Genomic DNA, 22,730 nt, shown 5'->3' with positions numbered 1-22,730 from the left:
CCTGAAGATGTCTTCAACTCCAGGCTATGTCTTGGTATTCCTGATTCACAGAAACTATGAGATAGCAAATATTTGTTGCATAAGCTACTTGGTTTTGGGAAAATTTCTTATACAATAGCATATAGTTAATACAGAGGAAATCTGGATGTTCTGATGTTTTGCAGTTATAATAGGTGATACATTGTGTTTCAAGTAGGCTGCTGAGTTTCTTGTGCCATCACAGAAAAATGGGGCCTGAAAATGCTAAAACAAATTCCAAAGCCATGATGTACTCTCATCCTAAGATAAGAATGCCTTTCAGGTGGTTTTAAGGACCAAACTAATGGCACCTTACATTCAGGTAGCATTTCATGTCTGATCTCATTTGATCCTCACAATAATCCCATTGGGAAAGTAGGAAAATTACTATTATACATTTGGTAGATGACTTAAAGTGAACTGCTTAAAGTTTCATAGAAAATGAGTAATATGGATGGCATGAGAATTCAGGACCCCTCAATTTCAATCTAACATCAGTTCTTCTATATTATACTCTCTGCATGAATCCATTCCCACACCAGTGACTGTGTTAGCTAATATGGGAGAGAAAAGAAATACTTCCTGATTATTCATTCTGTGCCAAGGTGTACACCAGGTATTTCACACACTTCATTTCATATAATCATCATATCCAATTGCACAGCACTTGTTAACATCAGTTTTCATAGGAGGACACTTGAAAGTGAGGGAAATTAACGAAAGCATTGCCGATGGCCACTTCTGCCACTCAGGGGTATAGGAATTACAGGTGTTACATATATCAAAGTCACTACTATTCCATCTTAGTATTTCATTCCCTAAATTTCCTTATAGTTATATAACCTGACATGAGAAAAGGTAGGATCATCCCTAAGTAATTTTGTCACTTAAAGGCTTTCATAATTGGGCAAAAGGCAAGGATAGAGCAGGCTTCCATTAGAACTGCAATCAAACTACCAACTTCTGCTTCTGCATTCAACAATTATAAACCCATCACTGTCTTTTAAAACAAACAGAAATTAACTAAACAAATGAATTGAGATTTTGGAAATACATCAGTGAGAACATTAGACAAACTTCTGCCTCCACAGAGCTCACTTGAAAATGTTAAACAATCATAAATACACTCAAATCTTTGGGGGAAAGGTTACTCTGCCTCATGCCACTTCCTCATCCATCCCAGCTGGGTTACCAATAACATTTGCCTATCTTTTTATTTGTTCTTCATCAACTACCTCTCAAATCCTTCTTAGTCACCACCTCAGATATCCCCTGCAGCCTTCACGATCAACAGTGACAACAATAGCAGCAGCTAACATATACTGAGAGCTTGCCTAGATGGAGCACTGTGCTTAGCTTTAGGGTAATGATCTTATTTGATTCTCATAACCCGATGAGATCAGCACTGGTATCCCCATTCTACAGATAAAGAAACTGAATCTTAGGGAGGTTAAGCTACTTTCCAGACATCACACAACTAGTGAGTTATGTGACAACTACTAAGTGTCAGAGCATGTGTTCTTTAGAATGAAATATACAGCCTCTCCTCCTAATCAGTCCTTCCTCACTGATTAGATGGAACTCATGCAGCTGAAACTCCCCCTGCCTCCTTCCCTCCAATAAATAATGTACCTATGATCCCTCTGTTCTTCCTCCAGTCTCAGAGTGTGGGGCCCTCCTTCTACTGGAGGACAGGATCTTCTCTTTCAAGTCTGGAGCTCTCTGGTCCTAACTTCTCTAGATTTTCTCACACTCTTTGAAAAGTTAAGTCACCCAGTGAATACTCTATTCCCTCATCTTCCCTTTCTCACCTCTCACTCACCCTTCAACACGCCAGTCAATCTTCTTTCCTGACCACTCCACACGTTGCGTTCCCTAAGGTTATCAAAACAGCACACTCCAGACTATTCAGACAACACTTAGACTGTATCTTACCAGATTTCTCTCCCTGCATTTGACTCTGCCTATCACTCCCTCCTTCTTAAAATCTGGCCAGTGTTCTGAGATACTAGCCACATGACTCCCCTACCTCTATAACTATCTCTTTCTGATCTCCTTCACATAATTTCTCCCACCCACACTTAAAATTTTGCTATTTTCCAAGGTTTCATCCTTGCTTGCCTTTTATTCTATATGTCCTTTTATTCAATAGTGCTTTCGCTCATCGTTTGAATGAATACCTCCAAGAGGATTCCTAAATCTGTATTTCCACTCCTAATTTTATAACCCTCCTGTCCCAACTTATACATTCAATTTTTATTGGAAAATCTGTCTCAATCCTACACAGACATCTCAAACTTAACATGGATAAAACTGAATTCATGATTTTCCTCTTTCTCTCAAATCGACTTTTCCTCTTTTATTCAAGTGATGCCACCAGTCCATACCGCTCAAGTCTGAAGTCCAGGCCATTGCAGAGTCCACCTGCAGGTGTCCTTCCTTCACTGCATGGCACCATTAATGTCTTAGATGACACCCCCTAGCCCTTCTTCCACCCAGTGCTCCAAACACCCTTCTACCTCAGGAGCTTGGCACCTCTTGCCTGGACTACCTTACTAATCTCTTAATTGTTCTGTTTCTAGGCTTTTACAATCTGCTGTCAGAGTAATATTTTTAAAATCTTTCAATGTGGGGGCACCTGGGTGGCTCAGTTGGTTAAGAGACTGACTTTTGGTGCAGGTCATGATCTCACAGTTTGTGTGCTTGAGCCCGCTTCGGGCTCTAGGCTGACAACTCATAGCCTGGAGCCTGCTTCAGATTCTGTCTCCCTCTCTCTCTGCCACTCCCCCATTCACACTCTGTCTCTCTGTCTCTGTCAAAGACAAATAAACATTTAAAAAATTAAAAAAATAAATAAATCCTTCAATGTGATTCCACTACCTATAAGTATTGTCTCTCTCTCTCTCTCTCTCTCTCTCTCTCTCTCTGCCTCTCTCCCCCTCATTCTCATTAATGACATTTAGGACTACTTACTCGAGCTCTTGTCTCCTGCTAATGGCTCAGGCCTATTTCTCTCTCTCTTCACCAGGCTCTTTTCTAAAGATCCAAATCAGCCTTTACATTAGTAAAGTGGTGGTGTCACTTCTTAGACCAACATCCTTACCTTTCTTGTACATCTACTCATTAAAAACTCAAGTCAAATACCACCTCTTCCAGGAAGTCTTCTCACAGGCTGGGTTGGCTGCCCCTCTTGTGCTTCTATAGCACTCTCTGCCTTCCCCTAACATGGCATTTCCCATATTATAATAAATTTATCTGTCTCTGTCTTTAATACTAGAATGTAGTTCAGGTTTTCTGTGTGCTGGCTCCTCCTGGACACTGGAGATACAGCAAGGAACAAGATCCAGAAAAATCCCTGTTCTTCTGTAACTTTTATCCTATTTATGAAAGCATATGTGGATAGGTGGATGGATGAATATATATAGAGAGATGATAGATATAGATAGATTGATAGATAATAGAAAGAAAAGAAAGAGAGAAAGAAAGAAAGAGAAAGAAAGAAAGAAGAAAGAAAAAGAGAGGAAAGGAAGGAAGAAAGGAAGGAAAGAAGGGAGGAAGGAATAGCAGAGGGGAATAAGTGCTAGGTAGAGAGTTAAAATAGAATTATGTGACAAAGAACACCTAGGAGACATTTAAGCTTAGAGTTGGTTGACAAGAAGGAGTTAGTCACATGGTGGTTGCTGGAAAACACACCAGGAAGAGATTCCAGCTAGTAAACACAAAGTTAAGGCAGAAAAACATTTGGCTGTTTGAAAATCAGAACAAAGGCTGGTCTGCATTCCTAGAGTACAGTGGGCAGGGGGAGGTTGGTGTGAGCTAGCACAGAGAGGTGGGTAAACATGAGATTGCACTCAGCTGTGTGAGCCAGCAAGAGGAGTTTGGATGCACTTCTGAGTTCAATGGGCAACCTTCAGTGGATTTTCAGTGGAGAGGAATAAAATCTAGATTGCATTTGTGAGAGCTGACTTTGGCTCCTGCGGAGGAATGGCACAGAGAAAGGAAAATGGGCCCACAGGCAGCAAGTTAGGAGGCTGATGCAGGGACGCCAGAAAAGATAAGAGACCAGAGGCTCAGATGTGGAGGTGGAGGGATGAGATACAGAGGCAGTGTCACAGGACTGGCTGATAGATCTAACATGTAAATGGAGGGAAGGAAAAGGATCAAGGTTAGTTTGCAGACTTCTGCCTTGAGCAACTGGATAAATCGTAGTGCTGTTTAGAGATGTGGGGAGCCTAGAGAAGACAGAGGTATAAGGTCATGGAGGGAAATCGAGTGTTCTCTTTTTAATCATGTTACGTTTGAGATGCCCGACTAGAGAGTCTGGAGTCAGGGCTGGATTTGACGGTATGTATCAAACGGGTTAGATCTTTTCTGGAAAGTGTGATGACAGAAAAGAATAGAGCACCAAGAAACGGTCCCTATAAGCTCCTCTGTGACCAAACCCTTTGGCCATCTTTCCTAGTCACGACTCTTAGAGGTGCTGGGCTGGGTGACGACTCCATATCTGTTGTAAGGTTTATACATTTTAATTCCCTGATGTTTGTCCAATTCTCCAATTAACTCTTGTCCTGGTGTTGGCCTCAGTAAGTGGCCTCCTGCCACTGACAACGTTTGTGCCACCTGATGCATCTCCAGCTCCACCTATTACAAAGTGGTGAAGCTATTTTCTTCAGAATGATTTTTCACAACCCTGTCAAACTTCACACACATATATAGAAAGTAAAATAGACAATTTCACCAAGGAAATTGGATATTTTATCATAACTTGTTGCCTTGAACACATTATATAAATAATAATGTGTCCAACCACAGATGGTCCGTTTCCCATGAAAGCTCTGCAATAAATCCCTAAGCCATAGCCCTAGCAGAATTTTCTTTCGGCTCATCAATGAGAAAACAAATCATGGTATCTCTCCCTTCAAATTAATCTCAGTATGCTGATAAAATCATGTATTCTCCAGGTGATATTTTAATTTTTTAGTATGCTGGGTATAATTCATTCCTACGTGGATATCAATTTTCTGACACATGTGAGTCTAAAATATTTTCATTAAAGGCATATGGTTCAGTTAAAAAATAAAAAGAAATGGTCTTCTCATTTATAATTTTTATACATAGCTAAAGCAAAGAGATTCAGAATGGCACTCATTAATAAAACAAGTTTATCTTCCTGAGAAAACTGGAAGCCTTTGAAGTCACTCTAGTTTTGGTTTGTTTAATTTTTTTCAAAGAGAGACAAAATGACTTGGCACTTAATGTTTTGGCCTCTCATTTGGCATTTGACTATTGTGTCTTATATTGTTATGTAGCAGTTTTCTTAGTGTGCCGTGGTGGTTTCATAGCATGGCTACAAAACACGTGTGCTGCAGAGCATGGCTAAGCTGAACGGCGTTTCCTGGGATTCCCTTCCCTGTCCATTTCTAGTTTTGTCTCTTTACACTCGGAAGGTCAGTGCTTCTGTAGCTCACACATGTAAGTGTCACATCCTCCTGCAGAACATTCGCTCCACTGAGGTTGAAGGTGGTGAGCATTAACATGGTTTCTGTCCCCCCATACAGTTCCAGCTCCTGCTTGGGAATTCAAGTTTGGCCTCGCTCTTCCCCACTTTATATCCATTGCCCTAACAGCCTGTCCTGCATACTTCAGGCTCTAGCAGCAGAGGTAAAGGCAACAGTTTTAGACAGTGCTTAACCGGCTCCCACAATTGTCTAAGGTCAAATCCCTGTGTGTGTGTGTGTGTGTGTGTGTGTGAGTGTGAGCGTGTATGTGCCAGAGTATGAGTCTGTGTGTATGTCTCTCTATGTGCTTGTGAGACTGTGTGTGTGAGTATGTGTCTATGTGTGAGTGTGTCTGTGTGTGTGTGAGAGTGTGTATCTGTGTGCGAGTGTATGTGTGTGTATGACAGAGGAGGGCAAGGGCAGAGGGAGGCACCTCCTAGTGGTTTTGCTTCTCCGATTGAATCCTGGCTAATACAATGTCCATGGTGCTGCTTTTTCTTTCTGCCCTTTCTCTACTTTGGAGGATACACCTATTGTCCAGGCTTAAATTTCACCTGTCTAGCGGACTCCAAAATCTCCATTTTTAAGCCCTGACTTGTATCTGCATACCAAGCTTGCTTCAGGACCACCCTACTTGGATAAAGTACCATTACTTCAAAAGCAATGTGTCTAAAGCTTAACTCACTAAGGCTCTTCCAGTCTATCAGAATCGTGTCCATATCCCAGGCTGGAGACCCTTTCCTCTGTTGTCCTGTCAACAATGTTATTAAATTGTTCTTCAGACCTCCAGAGAACAGTAGGGCCCAGGGGAAAAGTTTAGTGGGTGGTAGTTTTGACCCTACATGTCCACTTCTAATAGAGCTCTGTTTTTATGAAACTCCACATACTATTTATTTTAAAAGAGGGTTCTTCTATTTAATTTTTAGTTCTCATGCAAATCCTTCCCCCTCTGCCCTTCTCATTGGGTCATCTCTGAGGCTGCAGGGCCCTTTCCCTCACCCAGTGAGAACATTGGTAAGGAAATCCCTTACTTTGTTCTTACCCCAGCCATTGTGGTCATCACAGTGTCAAAACTTCAGCAAGACTCCCTGGCAAAAATCAACCACTACCTCCTGATTGGCAAAGTCTCTGGATTCTTTCAGTCCTCTTCCTACTTGACTCGTCCGTATTTAGTTAATCTGAACAACACTACCCTCATTCTTGAAATGTGTTTCCTCCTTGGCTTCTGAAGCACTAATCTGTCCTGTTCTCCTACTTAGAAATATTATTATTTCTAATATTAGGTATATTATTAATATATTTATATTAAATTATGTTAAATATTACTAATATTCAATATAAAATATATTAATGTTTAATATAAAATAATATGGATATACTAAACATTATATAAATTAAATTATATTAAATATTATTAAATAACATTAGAAATATTAAATGTGTCATGAAAAAAAGTACTGACTTCTCTTCCTTTGTCACCCTGTATGTGCGTGTGCATGTGCACACGCATGCATGAATGTGTGTTTATCCTTCTTCTCTACACACACTCCTTGAATGATCTCATCTATTACCATCTCATCTACTTCATTATCCTGCTATGAGCTAATGACTCCCAAACTGTTTCTCCAGCCATCATTCATTTTCAGAACTCCAGACCCATAAGCCTAAGTACCCACTGGCATCTCCATTTAGATGCTCCTAAACTCAGCCCATTCCAGACTGATCATCCTTGTTCCTCAGCCCAGGCTCATCTCATCCAAGCACATTTCTCTTGTTATTCATGTCTGCACTCACCTCTCCCTTCTCTTGATTCTTTGCATGATGTTACGTAAAATCACAATCACATATGAGCATTTTGATGCTCTTTTATTATGTTTGTTAATTAGTTTTCTTAATTAAATTCTATGCTTCTTGAAGGCAGAGATCACACTACTGGCTGGTCTTATATCCACATGATATCAGACACTGAACTCGACATCAAGCAAATATACAGAACAGAACTGAATCATTTTCAAGTACCATGGCTCTAGAAAAGGAGGACATGCCAGAAAATCATGACAACATCTGCTGTCTAAATCCAAAGGTAATGGATGCAATTTACTGTCTTTGAACACTACTAGAGGAGAAATAATTTTAAAGTAAAAAAAAAAAAAAGGAAAGGAAATATTCTAAACTAGATTATAAAATTTGACTTAGAACTATGCTTTAAAAATTTTTTGGTCTGCATAATTCTGCATGACATCATAATATATTTCTCTCCACCTCCAAGTCTCTGATTGGATCCATACCTATGAGATGATATGAACATGATTTTTTTTAGTCTATAGTGGCTCTGTTCCTTTGACTCTGAAAACCAGAAAGAGACTGGGGTTATGGGGAGGATGCTCAGAAGCAGAAGTGGGGTTTCATAGCCCCTTCCAGCTCCTTCCATGGTCAGACTATCCACAGGGCAGCCATTCGCCTTACATTCAATGGCTGACAGAGGAGTTCCCCACTCTCTCATACCAGGCTACTCCGACTCTCTCACATATCTTCTATCTAGCCACCTCTCTCTGACTAAAAATGATAAAGGAGCTACTTATTCCCTCTCTTTCAAAGGGATAAAAATGGGTGAGTTGTGAGGTCAGTACATCTGTGTTTTTTTCCAGAATAGTTGAAATCTTTGCTTTATGAGCACTAAGCTAGAGAAACCAAAGAAATCATAACAGACAAAATTATGATGGTAAGGGAATCTAGAAACATGTTTGCATAGAAAAAATATTTAACTCATTCAGTGTTATATTTCCCACTTGTCTTTCTATAAGTCAAGAGTAGAAGGAGCAAATATTATCTCTTCAAGCTTCCCTGACCCTGGACCAAACTGGCCAAGTTTGTTCTTGCCAGTCTCATCTCCTCCCTCTGCCTTCTCTACCCAACTCAATGATGCCCTTTATATTTCTATCTCAGTCCCCTCCCATCTAAACTTCTCACAGGTAAGATTCTGACATTTGTTATTTATACATCCCTTTGTGCCATTATCCCTGGGACTTTTATAGGAAAGTAGACAAAATAACTTTTTTCCTGTGGAAAAATATAATTTGGCCATTAGCTAGCATGTGTGTATGGGGGAAAGGGTATCACTGTGAGAGAAGAAAACAACTCCCTGAAATCACATCAGAAGGCAGGCCCAGTGTTACAGCCTGTCACATTCTCCCCTGCGAATGAAGAAATTATTCATAATTAGCAGAGAATATTGTGGAATGATATTCATGATATTCATTGACTTTAGTCATTCAAATCCTATGCTGGCCTCAACTCTAATTAAACAGTTGAGAAGAGAAACACTATTAATTATTGTACATCCATTGTGGGCCCAGGATGAGATAATTTAATCAAAAGATCCAGGAATAATCCTACTTCTAGGTTAAAAGAAAAATTACCCACATGAAGAGTAAAAAAAAAAAAAAATCTGCCTTCAAACAATGAAGCAGTTCTTGTTATGAAAATCTGACTCAGTCTTACTCTTTTATCTGTGCACTATCTTATAGGAGCTAATCATTTGCTATCATTTCCTAGAACCATACACTAGAGAAAGTGTTATGAGCATGAAGGGAGAAAGAATAATTAGAGTGGCTTCTAACAGAAGTTGGACAGATAAATGTCTCTAATCATCATTCTTTGATCACAGATGTCATTTATTCTTAACTTAATTTCCATTCCTGGTTTCTTCCCTTACTTAATAGCATTGAGAATATCCTATTAGGTGTTACAAGATTTAATTCACCATAAATAAGTAATGAGGGCTCTTCAAAAAAAAAAAAAAAAAAAAAAAGAACCCAGAAAATGTGACGTTTTGAGCGAAGAAAGTAGTTTGGGGGGTAAGGCCTTACAAGTCCATACAACAAAACAACAAGCACTTCTTGGTAACTCATCCTGTTTATACCTGACATCCCTCATGGCTCCTGCACCTGCCTTCTTTCTTCACTTCATAACTCAGGCTTCCAGGCTACCTTGGGCACTAAAACCTGCACTTAAAACCTACATTGTTCTGGGAGGCATGGTCCATGTTGTGCCCAGTCACTCAGCTCCCTTCACTGCCAGCTGTTTGGAGAGCTCCCCAACGTTCACCATGGAGTGGAGGCACCAGTGTCCTCTCCTGCAATTTCAATGGACTCAAGAGTCAAGGGATCTATCTAGAATCACAGAGCTTTGGGGTTTAGGCATTTATTTATTTTGAGAAAGACAGAGACAGTGCAAGGTGGGGAGGGGCAAAGAGAGAGAGCCAGAGAGAGAGAGAGAGAGAGAGAGAGAGAGAATATCTCAAGTAGGCTCTGTGTTGCCAGCACAGTTTGAAGTCACAAACCTGAGCCAAAACCAAGAGTCGGTCATTTACCGACTGAGTCATTTGAACATTTAAAAAATTACATTATCACTTTAAAGACAGGAAATGTAAGTTATTAATTTGTTATTTTGTACTATGTGACTTAGAATCCATCACATAGTAGGTCACTTATTTGTTAAACCCTTGACCCAGTCAGTGAATGTTCTGGTGTTCTTTCACCAATGTGTCATAATACTGAAAATCTCCAGATCATGAGTGAACCAATTCAATCCACAGAAATGAACTCTCTAGATTCACTATAGAAATACCACTTGCATGTTCTAGAAGGTTGACTAATTAGGTACCTGATACTGGGTTTCTTGAGAGTTAAATTTTAAATGAAAGATGCCTCTTCAATGTATACATACACTGCAAAGCACTGACATATCTTTTCCTTGCACTGATGTTTTCCTGACATACTGGTGTGAAAGAGCCTGGCCTCTTTCCTGTCACTTTTTTAAATGGGAACAATAGATGTTGGCTACTAAATTTCCTGGCTATAGTGAGCATCTCTGATTACATTTTACCTGGTCTATCCTTTCCATGGGAGGCACACTTTTATCTTCAGGCCCTTAGTTAATATGGAATAACATAATTATGACATCTGTTCCAAGATGAAGAAATTGAAACCTGTATAGTTGACTTCCAAACCTTCCAAGTATGGAGGCTGCTGAGAAATCTGAAGAACCCCCAACTCACAGCTGCCCCGAGTAAGAATTATGTTGATCCAAAGCTGGATTTAAAATGAGCCATGTTAGAGCTAACCCCATCTATGGCAGACACTTAAGGTATCCTTTTCTGATATAGATACTCAGGGACATAGATTCTAATTTAGTAAGTTGTCTGACCATGAAAATCTTACTTATTAGTAAGTTTATCTTAGCGCTGAAAAGATGTTAGAAAAAGAAATCCATTATTTCAACTTTATCCATTGTCAAGGAAACAAAATTAGAGGTCTGAAACTCATCTACTTAAAGGTTATTATATGATCTTTTTGTTAGAACAGAAATAAGTTCGGTGGTTATGGTTTTAGAATTGAAAAAGAGTAAAGTGCACATGCTAGCCTATTAGGTGTCTTTAGAAGAAAGGGCACTTAAATAAGGAAGAGAAAAGACATGTATCTCTGGAGACGATAATAGCACCAGAGGCTGTGGGTAGAGCTTTGAACTACTTGTGTCCTGAGCTTGAAATATCACCAACATTTCTGAAAGCTAGCTTTATAGATTTTGATTTGTATTTGACTACTCAGCATGAAATGGACTGAGATTTTTCTGTGACCCTAAAAGCTATAGAAAACCACGCATTTTCTATTTGTTGTTAAAGACTATTAAGAGTGGCAGATATATATGACTATAATGATGGTTATGTAAATTTATATTCTGACTGAGGTCCAGATTCTGGCTATATCTGGCTATTCTTAGCACAATACAGAATGGTCCAGATAATATTAACTCAAAGAAAAGAAACAAAATATCTTCAAAATGTTTATCATTAAGTTATAACTTAAATAATAGTGGCCAACACTTAAAAAGATGTCACCCTTATACACAGAGTTCATTTGTTTTTTTGAGAAAACCCTTCCAATTTTGGAAGATTTAGGCATTTATCAAACACCGTGACTCAAAGCTGGATTTAATCAGTTAATGTTGAGATTAGCCAGATTCTAGTATGAGCTGTAGGTGTTTGAGAAAAAAGAATACAAATACTCTTTTTAAATGGCAAAATAAAAAGTGCAAATGGGAAAGAAAAATAAACCCCTCTAATCAAAATGGTAAAGATACTCTATCCAGAGAGTCTCAAAGAATATTGGGACAACGATTTTAGGAAATTCAGCCAGGAGGATTGTTCAATTTATTTTATTTATTTTCAATGTTTATAATCCATGGTCTTTGGAGAAAAATGTGTTAATAACAGATGTTTGACAAAATGCAACTGGTTATCAGAGAGCTGGGTAAAGCAGAAAGCCTGAGTAGGAGCTGGGGTTTAGAGACCACATGTAATTGGAAATGTGCAGAAAATGTTCTTTCTGGTGTTGGAAGATTGAATATCAAGCTTGAAATGTTGTATAAAATGAGGACTTGGAGCAGGTAGAAAGCAAATGACTGCAAGAAACTCAAAATGAGGACATTCTTTGAAGGCCTCTCTCAGATCATTCTTTTTATCTAATTGTCTGATTAAGGTCAGTTGGGTTCTAAACACTGAGTAGACCTGAGCTTGTGTGTGATTCCAGAAGCCCCAACTTTGGGCAAGAAACTAGAGTTTGCTGTTAAGAATTCTGGGACAGTCTTGCAGAAGAAGTACCTGGAACAGAAGTATTAAATGTTACCTCAACATCCAGCTACCTCTTCTTCGAGGTACATTTCAAATGCAATTTCATTACTATAAAATAATAATTAACACCTATTGAGAAAAAACTTCATGCCAAGTACTGTCTACACACTTGAGTATTTTTTGCTATTATTGTTTTTATTGTTCTTAAAACTTAATTCCCACTCTAATCAGTTTTAAGTTTTGTAAATAACCTGCTATATTTTCCTAATGTGGAAACGAAGTCACAGAGAGGCCTTTAAGTAACATGCTCAAGGACATACAGTTAGTAGATGGTAGAGTAAGGATTAAACCAGACATTTTCATTCCCAAACCGTTTTACTGCACTCACTTTACAATAGTCTTTTCCAATGATCCCCAACCAGATGCAATTATTTCTTCCTCTGAATTTCAGCAACATTTTGTACTTCTTTTTTTTTTTTTAATGTTTATTTATTTTTGAGAGAGACAGAAACAGAATGTGAGTGGGTTGGGGCAGAGAGAGAGGGAGACACAAAATCTGAAGCAGGCTCCAGGCTCTGAGCTGTCAGCACAGACCCTGACGCGGGGCTCAAACTCACGAGCTGTGAGGTCATGACCTGAGCCGAAATAGATGCTCAACTGACTGAGCCACCCAGGTGCCCCAATATTTTGTACTTCTTGAACTTACCATATCCTATGTTGATCTTAATTGTAATTACTTGACTACTTTTTGCATCTTCTCTACATTATAAACGTGTAGAGAGGTATAATTATCTCTGCATCTCCTTCTGTTATCCTTAAGGCCTGTTTAATGTCCTACACGTAGTAGATGTTTGATAGATTTTGGTCGTGGGATTGAATTAAATGTGGTGAGGGGCTGATCTGTCCAATCATTCACCACTACCCCATCCACACTATGGAAAACAGAGCCAAATGGACCCTACTCAATCTTCTCTTCCACCCTTCAGAGAGGTGATAGAGAACTTGAACTCAGTAAGGAGACCACAGGCAGATTTCCATTTCCATCTCATCTCCTCTCCCCACTTCCCCAACAAAACTGACCTAAATGAAGTGAGATCTTTCATTCGTTTAATTCAATTCCCTGGCATTTCATGTTCCAGGATAACCTTTAAGAGATTAGACAAATGTTGGCAAAGCTCAATATTCTACTTAAGTCTGATTGGACTAAAAGTCAATGGCAGCTAAAAATAGTTTACAAATGGACATACCCTCATTTTTAATGAACTCTGGTGAAATGTGAGAGAAGTGCTTATGGTAACTTACAGAAAACCCAGAAAGAGTGCAAGTCCAGAGGCCTGACCTGCTCAGGTGAGGGGCCAAAGTCTACCTTAGAACCCTCCCAATTCCCTCCTACCTATTCCTGTGTGCTTAAGAAGGCACGAACATTAGGTTCTGTATTCATAGCTTGGAATAAAGTTAAAAATAAACTTCTTTACCTTTTACACAACCAGCTCTACTCCTTTTGCCCCAAATCATAAGCACTTGAAAAGCCCCTTTGCCTTTTGTTTAAGGACAGGCCTCCAGGATACCTCTCCTCTCACAGGACTAACGCTTAAAGGACTGGTCAGCTTCTGGGCCACCTAGCAGCAGAGAAGTAAACACTAAGGAAGAATTATGTTTACAATCTTCATCCAGCTGAAAAATATTAAAGAGTTAAAGAAGGTAAGCCTCAAAGTCATAAAATTAGAGAATGTTAGAAATAACACAGACTTTGACTACCCCATTTTCCAGCCCCTTCATGTTTCAATGAAGACGCTGAATGAAGCTCAGTGAGGGGACACAATTAGTTGGAAACCACGTGGAGAAAGAAAGAACTACTGACACATGGAATAAAGTGAATGAATCTCCAAACCATCATATTGAGCTGAGGCAAAGAAACCAGACCGAAAAGGATACCTATAATATTATCCCATTAAGTTCCAGGACAGTCAAACTAAGCTATGGGGACAGAAATCAGTGTTTGGCTGGAGGTGCGGGGGTTGGGGTATGAGCTGAAAAGGGGGTCCAAGAGAACTTTTGGTGGTTATGAAAATGTTCTGTATGTTGATTGGGCTGCTAGTGACATGGTGGACACCATCCCACTGTGCTGCTAAAAGTGACCTATCTTGTTGTGTGTAAGTTGAGTCTCAACAGACTGGTTTAAAAAATTATTTTTTGCTCTGAAAAGCTGCACGGGGTGTGAGAAGTGGTGCTGACATGTGCCTCCTCCGCCAAGCCTGTGGGCATCCACAACCCTCTTGCCATTTCTTTTCCTTGATGCAGATGCACTCTTCAGAACCAAGCCTTGGTGACTGGTCCTGGGTGACTAGCTGAAGCAGCATAACAAAGAACGTGAAAGGTGTTCAATGTGGTCCACAGTTAAATCTGAGACATTAAATCATCAGCTCACAACTACTCTGGAGACAGCCATGACTCATGCAAATTTCAAGCAAGACAAAATAATGATTACCAGCTCCCCCCCCAAAAAAAAGGGGGGGGTAGTAAATGAGTGAGCTAAAGAATATTAGGTGCCATTGGTAATTCTGGAAGTAATATGAAAGAATGAAAGTGCTCCCCATTTAGTTCTTCTCAAGCCTGCAAAGGCCTAATCTCGTCACATACTATGATTATAATGTATCCCTAGGTATGGCATATTTAGCAAAAGCATGCAAGTGAGACTTGGAAAAATAGAGCTGTTAGGATTGCCTGTGCATTGGTGCTATATATAGAGAGATGTATAGCTTTGCTCTGGCTTCTCTGGAATTCTTCTCTCTACAGGCTGTTTTTCCTTTGAGAAGTTGAACTCTGCTTCATCAGCGGCCTTTCTCAAAGAAGCGGGGGCTCTTGACAGTAGCGGACTTGAATGTTCTGCCTATTAAAAACAGAGCTAAATAGAGAACACCCTCTGACCTACAGGCCCTGCCACATCCTTGTGTCTCATGCCTACAGCAGGCACCCTATTTACAGCACCTAGGATTCCCCTTGGCTAGAAAGACTTGGCGACAGTCTGTAAGCCTACTTCTAGAAAAGCCATTTTGCACAGCCAGAGTCAAAATGCTGTTGCCTGGGGTTCTAGATTTCACCCTTTATTTCAAGACTTTCTGAGCAATTTACAAAGTATCAGCTGAAGAGAAATGACCTAATGCTCTTCAAGAAAGGCAGCTCTATTTTAAAGCCTGTCTTATGCCCTGCTTATCTCAGAATGTCACTGATGACATATATATTCTGTTTTTCAGAAAACAAAACAAACCGAAAAAACTTTTCTGTTGAAAAAATATTGCACAATACCAAAGTCCCAACTCTTTTGATTCTTGAAGTTCTTGGATATGCCAGTAAACCATATTGAAAATTCCACCAAAAATATCTAGATCTTTAGCCTTTGAAGACGCCCATGCATTGATTTGTTGCTCGTTGGTTTGTTTGCTTCCAAATATTTCTTGGGGCTTTAAACTACTTTTATTTTATTAAAAGTACAGATGGTTCTTTTTTAAAATTTTTTTAATGTTTATTTATTTTTTAAGAGAGAGAGAGAGAAAGAGAAAGCAAGCCAGGGAGGGGCAGAGAGAGAGGGAGACAGATTCCAAGCAGGCTCCTCGCTGTCAGCACACAGCCTGATGTGGGGTTTGAACTCACGAACTGTGAGATTATGACTTGAGCCAAAACCAGGAGTCAGAGGCTTAACTGCTGAGCCACCGAGGCACCCCTAAAAGTACAGACAGTTATTGATGGTTGGTTTCTTTGCAAAACTATCTTATTTATTATTGTATACTCCTCAGATAACTAACTGCTACCCTAAACGTAAGAACTGAACTCCAAGGTATTTAAAACAAATGAATACATTCCAGCTCTGAAAATTAGGCTAAATATCCATTCAATCATTTAAGAAATAAATAAATATAATGGAAAAATGAATGATATGAAGACTTTGTCTGGAGGATTCACACTAGTCGGGAAAAACTGTAGAAAAAGCAATGGATATCACCATTTAAAGTTTCTTCTCAAAGGAAGAAGTACATTTAGAAATTACTACTAACTTTTGGTCAGTCTGATTTATTCTCGTAGACACTTGTGTCTCATTTTCAACCAACTGAAGTATCGAAGTAAGTAATGACAACTTTTATATCCATTATTTCTAGGTAATGTAATGTCCTTGGGCTTGAAGTGTTCCCTAAACTCAAATTTAAGTACATTATGGTGGAAACGTTCATTAGTCTATGGTATGTACCCATGTGCCTTTAAATTTCATTCTACTCATTGGTACTAATTGACAGACTATATCCCCTGGAAAGCCTGAAAAATCTACTAACAGGCAATTGCTTTATATGTCAATGTGATCATTTGCATTTCTAAACCTTTAATCTCATTAGATACTTAATATTTCTCTTGTTATTTAATAATGGAGCAAAATTTGACTGCCATTTTGCTGTTTATGACATTTGCCAAAAAAACAAAAAGGCTCTTTACTACTAGGAAAGAGCAATATGTTAATAATGGTATTATTTAAGTATTATTATAGCAGTGATAGTAATGATGGCCGATACCCTGACTTCTGCCCTTGGGTCTGACAACCAATTATTTTTGGGGCCTTGGACAAGTCACTTCTCAGACTCTTAATTTTCTAACCTATAAAATGGAGATGTGAACATCTGGTCAATTACAGGGATGCTGTGCATATTATATATAATAACACTTTCAAAGTGTTTTAATTTGTTGTTATACTCCAATTATGCAGAAGTTTCCTCCAGTTAACAGTGGTGGCATCCTCACCATGTACATCATCATCATTGCTGTTAGTACTGGCATAGACATAAGAAGGAGATGCCTAGAAAACATAACTAAAAGGATACTTGTGGAACAAGGCAAGTATGTTTCACAATGCATTCATTTCCTGGGGCTCCCCTAAAAAAAGTACCACAAACTGGGTGGCTTCAAACAATGGAAATATATTCTCAGCTCTAGAGAATATATGCCTGAAATCAAGGTGTCAGTGGCCTCTTCCAAAAGCTCTAGAGGAGAATCCCTCCTTGCCTCTTCCACACACTGCTGGCTCCTGGATTTTCTTGGCTGGTAGAAACAATCCTAATCTCTACATCTGTCTTCACGTGGCCTTTTACTCTGTGTGCCCCAATATCCCTTTCTTCCTCTCATAAAGACACCAGAATGATTTCATCTTGAGATTCTTAACTGTTTACATCTGCAAAGACCCTATTTACCAAAAAGTTCACATTCTGAACTTCTGGGTGGACGTAATTTTGGAAGACATTGCTAGCTCCAGTAAAATAGTAGAGGCTGACTGGGGAGAGAATGTTAAGGCTGAATTCAGTAGCAGCAGGAAAGAATACCAGGATCGTGAGCAAGGTATGGGAAGTGGACATGTACTTGTCCTGTTCTTGTCATCACTAATCACTTATCTATGAGGTAACAGAGGCCTAAAGGACATTTGTTACTGCCCCTGGTCACTCAGTGGTGAAGTGGCACATGAAGTAAAATCCCCTGACTCAAAATTCAGTGTTCTTTCCACTACACAACCCATCTGAACACCTCTCTAGAAGTTATTACTGAAAATATAAATAAAAGTCCTTGAAAATTACTGACACCTTAATATTTATGGTGATTTAATCGGTCAGATTAGAGTCGTTAAGAACCATTTGGCTGACTTCCAATTTCAGCTCTGAGAGAGTAATTGGTATCATACTAACCTTCCACCTGAGAACAAAACAAAAGCTGGCTAAAATTTAAAGGAAAAACTTTGGAAGCTCTGAAGAATTGGGGTAGCTGATGTCAATGTACTCTAATAACAGTGTTACTAGTCAAAGGACATTTCATGATGACAAAAGGGCCAATTCCATAAATATTTTTAGAAATTCTTAAATTTGTAAGCATCTAATAATATACCTTTAAACATATAAAGCAAAGAAGTAGAATTAAAAGGACACATAGACAAATCCATATTTTTAGTCAGAAGTTTTTTAAGTACCTCTATTTCTCATGGATATAAAAACAGACAAAAAATCAGTAACACAGAAGATTAAAAAATTTGATTAAAAAACAAGATTAATAAACTTGACCTAATTGATATACAGAACCACTTACTCAATTACTGGAAAAGACACATTCTTTTCAAGGGAACATGGAGTTTTATCAAAATTGAACATTTGCCTGGGGCACAGAGCAAGTCTATCCAAATTTCAGGAGACTGAAATCATTTGGAGTATGTCCTCTGACCCCAGTGAAATCCAGTACAAATTAATCCTCCAAAATATAAATAGAAAAATTCCCCACATGTTAGATTTTAAGCAAAGCACTTATATATAACCATAAGTAAAAGAAGAAATCACAGTAAAAGTCAGACAATAAGTTGAAATACATAATAATTAAAATACATATAAAACCTCTAGGATACAAAAAAAAATAACTTGTGGAATATAGCTATAACAGTTTATTGAGGAATATTGAGAACCTTAAATGCATATTTTAGGAGAAAAGGAAATACTTGAAAATGGATGATCTACACTTTCCTATGAAGAATCTGATGGAGGAAAATGAAAATTAAATACATAGGGACTAGAAAGAAAAACACTTTTTTTTAATGGCAGAAAAGAGCTGTATTCAGAAAAAAAGTCAACAAATCCCAACATTCATCCCTCAAAAAGATTCAAAGATGGATAAACTTTTAACAAAACTATAAAAAAATGTAAAAGAGAAGAGACAAATAAACAATATTAGGAATGAAAAATATCCCACAGACATTAAAAATAAAATCAGGAGATACCATGAACAACTTTATACCAATACATTTAAAAATGTAGATAATATGGGCAAAGCAATTGAAAAATAACTTATTAAAACTGATACAAGAAGAAATAGAAAATATGAACAGGGCTTCATTGAAGAAATTAAATTTTCAATAAAAACATTCCCACAGTATAATCTCCAGGTCCAGATGGCTTCCCTAATGAATTCTTCCTAATATTTAAGTAAGAAGTGACAACAGTTCACTACAAACTCATTCAGAGATTAGCAACAGAGGGCAGACCTCTCACCTTGTTTAGTGAGGTCAGCATCAACTTGATACCAAACCTGACAAGGGGATTGATTACAAAAGACTCATGGAACAATCTGTCTTGTAAACACACATGTGCGCGCACACACACACATGCACACACGCAATATCCAAATTAGGTAAAAGGGCAGATGAAACAGTCACATAGGACAGGGCTTTTGCAATTATTCCCCTCATGTTTCCCTCATTGCACTCTTTAGAAGAACAACCTTGTACTTCTGAGGTAGAGACAAATGTCTTTTTTACTGGAAAGAAATCATGGTAGGAGATATACACTTCTGAAGTCACATTTATTTATTAAAGCCACTGGGAAAGGAATGCTCTCTTTTTCAAAGTTCATCCTGGTACTCTCTATTGGCAGTCCTCACTGTGGTAGTTCAGTGAGCCTGAGTCAGACACTACTAGGTTCAGCCCTGGTTCTGTCATTTGTTGGCAAGGTGATGCTTTGGTCCCTCTGAGTCTTAACTTTCTTGTGTAAAATAATGGGTTAATGACATTTATCTGAAGGTAGTTAAGGGGATTAAATGAGATGATGGGTGTGGAAATGCCTAGCACACTTTCTGGCACATGAAGTTGTATAGGTACACATAGAGATTTTCCTGGAGCTGGAGATACTATTTGCATTATTTATTTACCTAATTTGTGCCACTTAAAGTCACTATTGTCTACCATTTTCTTTTTATTTGTTAAGAGCAATAAATGCATGCCTCTAAAAGATGATCATTTATTGTTGCAGCTGCTTGTAATGTGTCTTTGTGTCCATCAGATGTCATGTTGGTAAGACTGCATTCAGTGCCTGTCACAAAATACTAGTTAGAGACACACTGAGTAAACTGTTAGGGGAAGGGGGGGAGGTGTCCAGTAATCAATACAAGTGTCCTAGGTACTCCATCACGAATCAGAGACAGTCTTTTTGAAGAATTACCTCAACAAAACCCTCTGGGGTAGATCAGAGTAAAGCAAGTCATGAAAGGGGATTTGACTCAGGAGACAGCGCCAATTGAGGGAATACTGAGAGTCCTAACTCCAGGCTTAAATTTCCTTACCAACACCAGACCCCTGTGACCTACATCTTTATGATACCTTTGCAAACAATAATAATAATAATAATAATAAAGTCCTTGACTGTAATGCACTTTCCTCATGCCCCTGCCTGGAAAGTTGTCACTCATCTTTTAAAATCACACATCCATTCGATCAAAATGTTTATGAAGCCCTTCATATGTGTCAAGTGCTGTGCTGGGCAGTGAGGTTATTATGATGGTGAGTAAAATCAGACCACAACCTCATTTATGTGCCCAGGCTCTTCGCCGATGTCCCTGTCAAACTTGGCCTGGTTGTTCCCTCTTGGGTACCCAAAGCTCTGGGTGTACACATCCTGGTATTAGAGAATAATCCCTGTGTTCACATGGCTGTTTCCTCTGCCTGGCAGGGAGCTCCACAAGAGGAAGGCCTAATTTGATTCATCTTTTCTTCCCTGGGGCACACTTTGAAATCTGACACATAGTGGGTGCTCAATAAATGTTTGTTGAATGAATCATTCATTAATCACAAGGCCTTGATATAGTTAAATTTGTTAAACAATTCTACTAATGAATAGGAGTGAAATTAAAACAATTACACTCAGGAAAATTGCATATTTTTGAGATATTCTTTGCTTTTTTCCCCTATTTTATTAGATTTTATTAGCAGTCCTGGCAGCTACTTTAAAAATGCCTACAAAGCTAATGTCACTGTTTTTTAAAAGATGCACAGTATATTTATACTGGGAAATATGTAGGTGAAATTATGCCCAATAGCCTTTTCTGGCTATCTGAAATTTGGGAGAAAAATGAAATGAGCTTCCATTTAATTGGAAAATAGCTATGCATGGGAATAACTTAATATAGCAGGGGATTTGTTGGGTTTCTATACTAATCAACAATATTCATCTAGAAATGTTAAGTGGTAGAAGAAAATCATAGAATTTGACTTCACAACACCGAAGTCTGCCACATCCTCCAAACACAGATAAAATTGTTTATTTAGAAACACTTAGTATATCTCTAAAAGTTTCCTGAAGTTTGTGAAAATATGCTGAGCTGCTCTTAAAAAAATTAAAGAATGAAAATAAGCAAACAAAAAAGCCTGTCATTACTTGTGCCAAAAAAGAAGAAGCCATTCTTTAAGTTGTGCTAGGTAGACCCTGGAGGCTTCAACATAAATATCAAGGGAAATTTGAAGATAAAGAGATCCTGTTTCTATTGACTTATTTTGAAATAAGTAAAATGTTAGCCTTTTTTCACCATGCTATAAATTATACACAAAAGGCCCGAAGAGTGAGAGCATGAAAGTACCTACTTGGTCTGGTGTTTAGATCCTTTCAGATGGGCATGATACTGTTCTATGGAGTTTAGAGAGACACTGCAGATGGTACATCTGTAATTGCGCCTCAGACCTGTGGACAACAGACAGACTTGATTAGCTGTGTCCTTGCCATCAGCTACCTGAATGCATCCCAGAATCTTTAAAAGTTCAGGACAGAGTATTAGAGGCCATCTGGTCTACCACACCAACATTTCAATTCTCCTTCCAGAGCCCAGCCAACACGTCCCTTAGCAGAAGTTAGAAGCAGGCTGCTCTATTTCTGGATAACTAAAAGTATTAGAACATGCTTCCTTGAGATACAAGGTTTCTGGACATATTTTGACACAAAGGATGCATTCTACTTTTTCCTTAAGGCATGGAGACAGGGTAACCTGTTCTCTCTGCAATGAAATTTGAGACTCCAGAGAAAAACTCTGTCTCACTTACTCTTTCAACCCTATTCCAATGGTAGAATCAGAAATTTAGCTTTAGACCTCATTCATTTGAGTTCTTCCAGGGTCATCTTATAAAATGTAAATACCCAAGAGAATGCTGATAATCTAATTCACATAAAAGTTTACATTCCACTAAAGAGTTTAAAAGAAAGTTATTCATTAATTTGCTTATTAGTTTAATTCATTCAATCCATTCATTAATAAAGTATCAACTTTGAACTGGGCTCTAGGGATTCTTTTTTTTTTTTTTTTTTTCAACGTTTTTTATTTATTTTTGGGACAGAGAGAGACAGAGCATGAACGGGGGAGGGGCAGAGAGAGAGGGAGACACAGAATCGGAAACAGGCTCCAGGCTCCGAGCCATCAGCCCAGAGCCTGACGCGGGGCTCGAACTCACGGACCGGACCGCGAGATCGTGACCTGGCTGAAGTCGGACGCTTAACCGACTGCGCCACCCAGGCGCCCCTGGGCTCTAGGGATTCTAAGATGAATAAGATGCTCTTTGCTTTCAAGGATGTTAGCAAAAACTTTGACTTCTTTACAATATTGATTTATCTAGAGTCAAACATGTTAGAAAGTAGCTTTAACCAAAAAACTTTAAACATTTGCCACAGTTCAGAGACCCACATTAAAGATATTCCTTCTGCTATAATGTCCCATCAGAGTAGAGAGAAAAGCAAACTTGAAGGCAGGATCTAAAA

The 22,730-nt window shown here is 38.6% G+C and overlaps 1 protein-coding gene across 4 annotated transcripts in view; it reads right to left on the bottom strand.

The window, feature by feature from the left end:
* The window catches only part of ZMAT4 (zinc finger matrin-type 4), a 349,139-nt gene that overhangs the window by 32,971 nt on the left and 293,438 nt on the right, over positions 1–22,730 (bottom strand). For 2 of the 4 annotated variants that reach the window (XM_053901051.1, XM_019440708.2), the window contains exon 6: positions 21,569–21,665. The exons of 1 other annotated variant lie outside the window; for it this stretch is intronic. In XM_053901051.1, the coding sequence (XP_053757026.1) occupies positions 21,569–21,665 (97 nt within the window). Of the gene's footprint in view, positions 1–21,564; positions 21,666–22,730 lie in introns of those variants that run through there. One more of the 4 variants, XM_019440709.2, reaches the window with a different exon arrangement.

This window comes from Panthera pardus, unplaced genomic scaffold (assembly GCF_024362965.1).
Source record: "Panthera pardus isolate Hobbes unplaced genomic scaffold, ASM2436296v1 HiC_scaffold_13, whole genome shotgun sequence".
NCBI classification, from domain to species: domain Eukaryota; kingdom Metazoa; phylum Chordata; class Mammalia; order Carnivora; family Felidae; genus Panthera; species Panthera pardus.
Note: the sequence above shows the minus strand (reverse complement) of the source record. Positions and strands in the feature narration are given on the sequence as shown.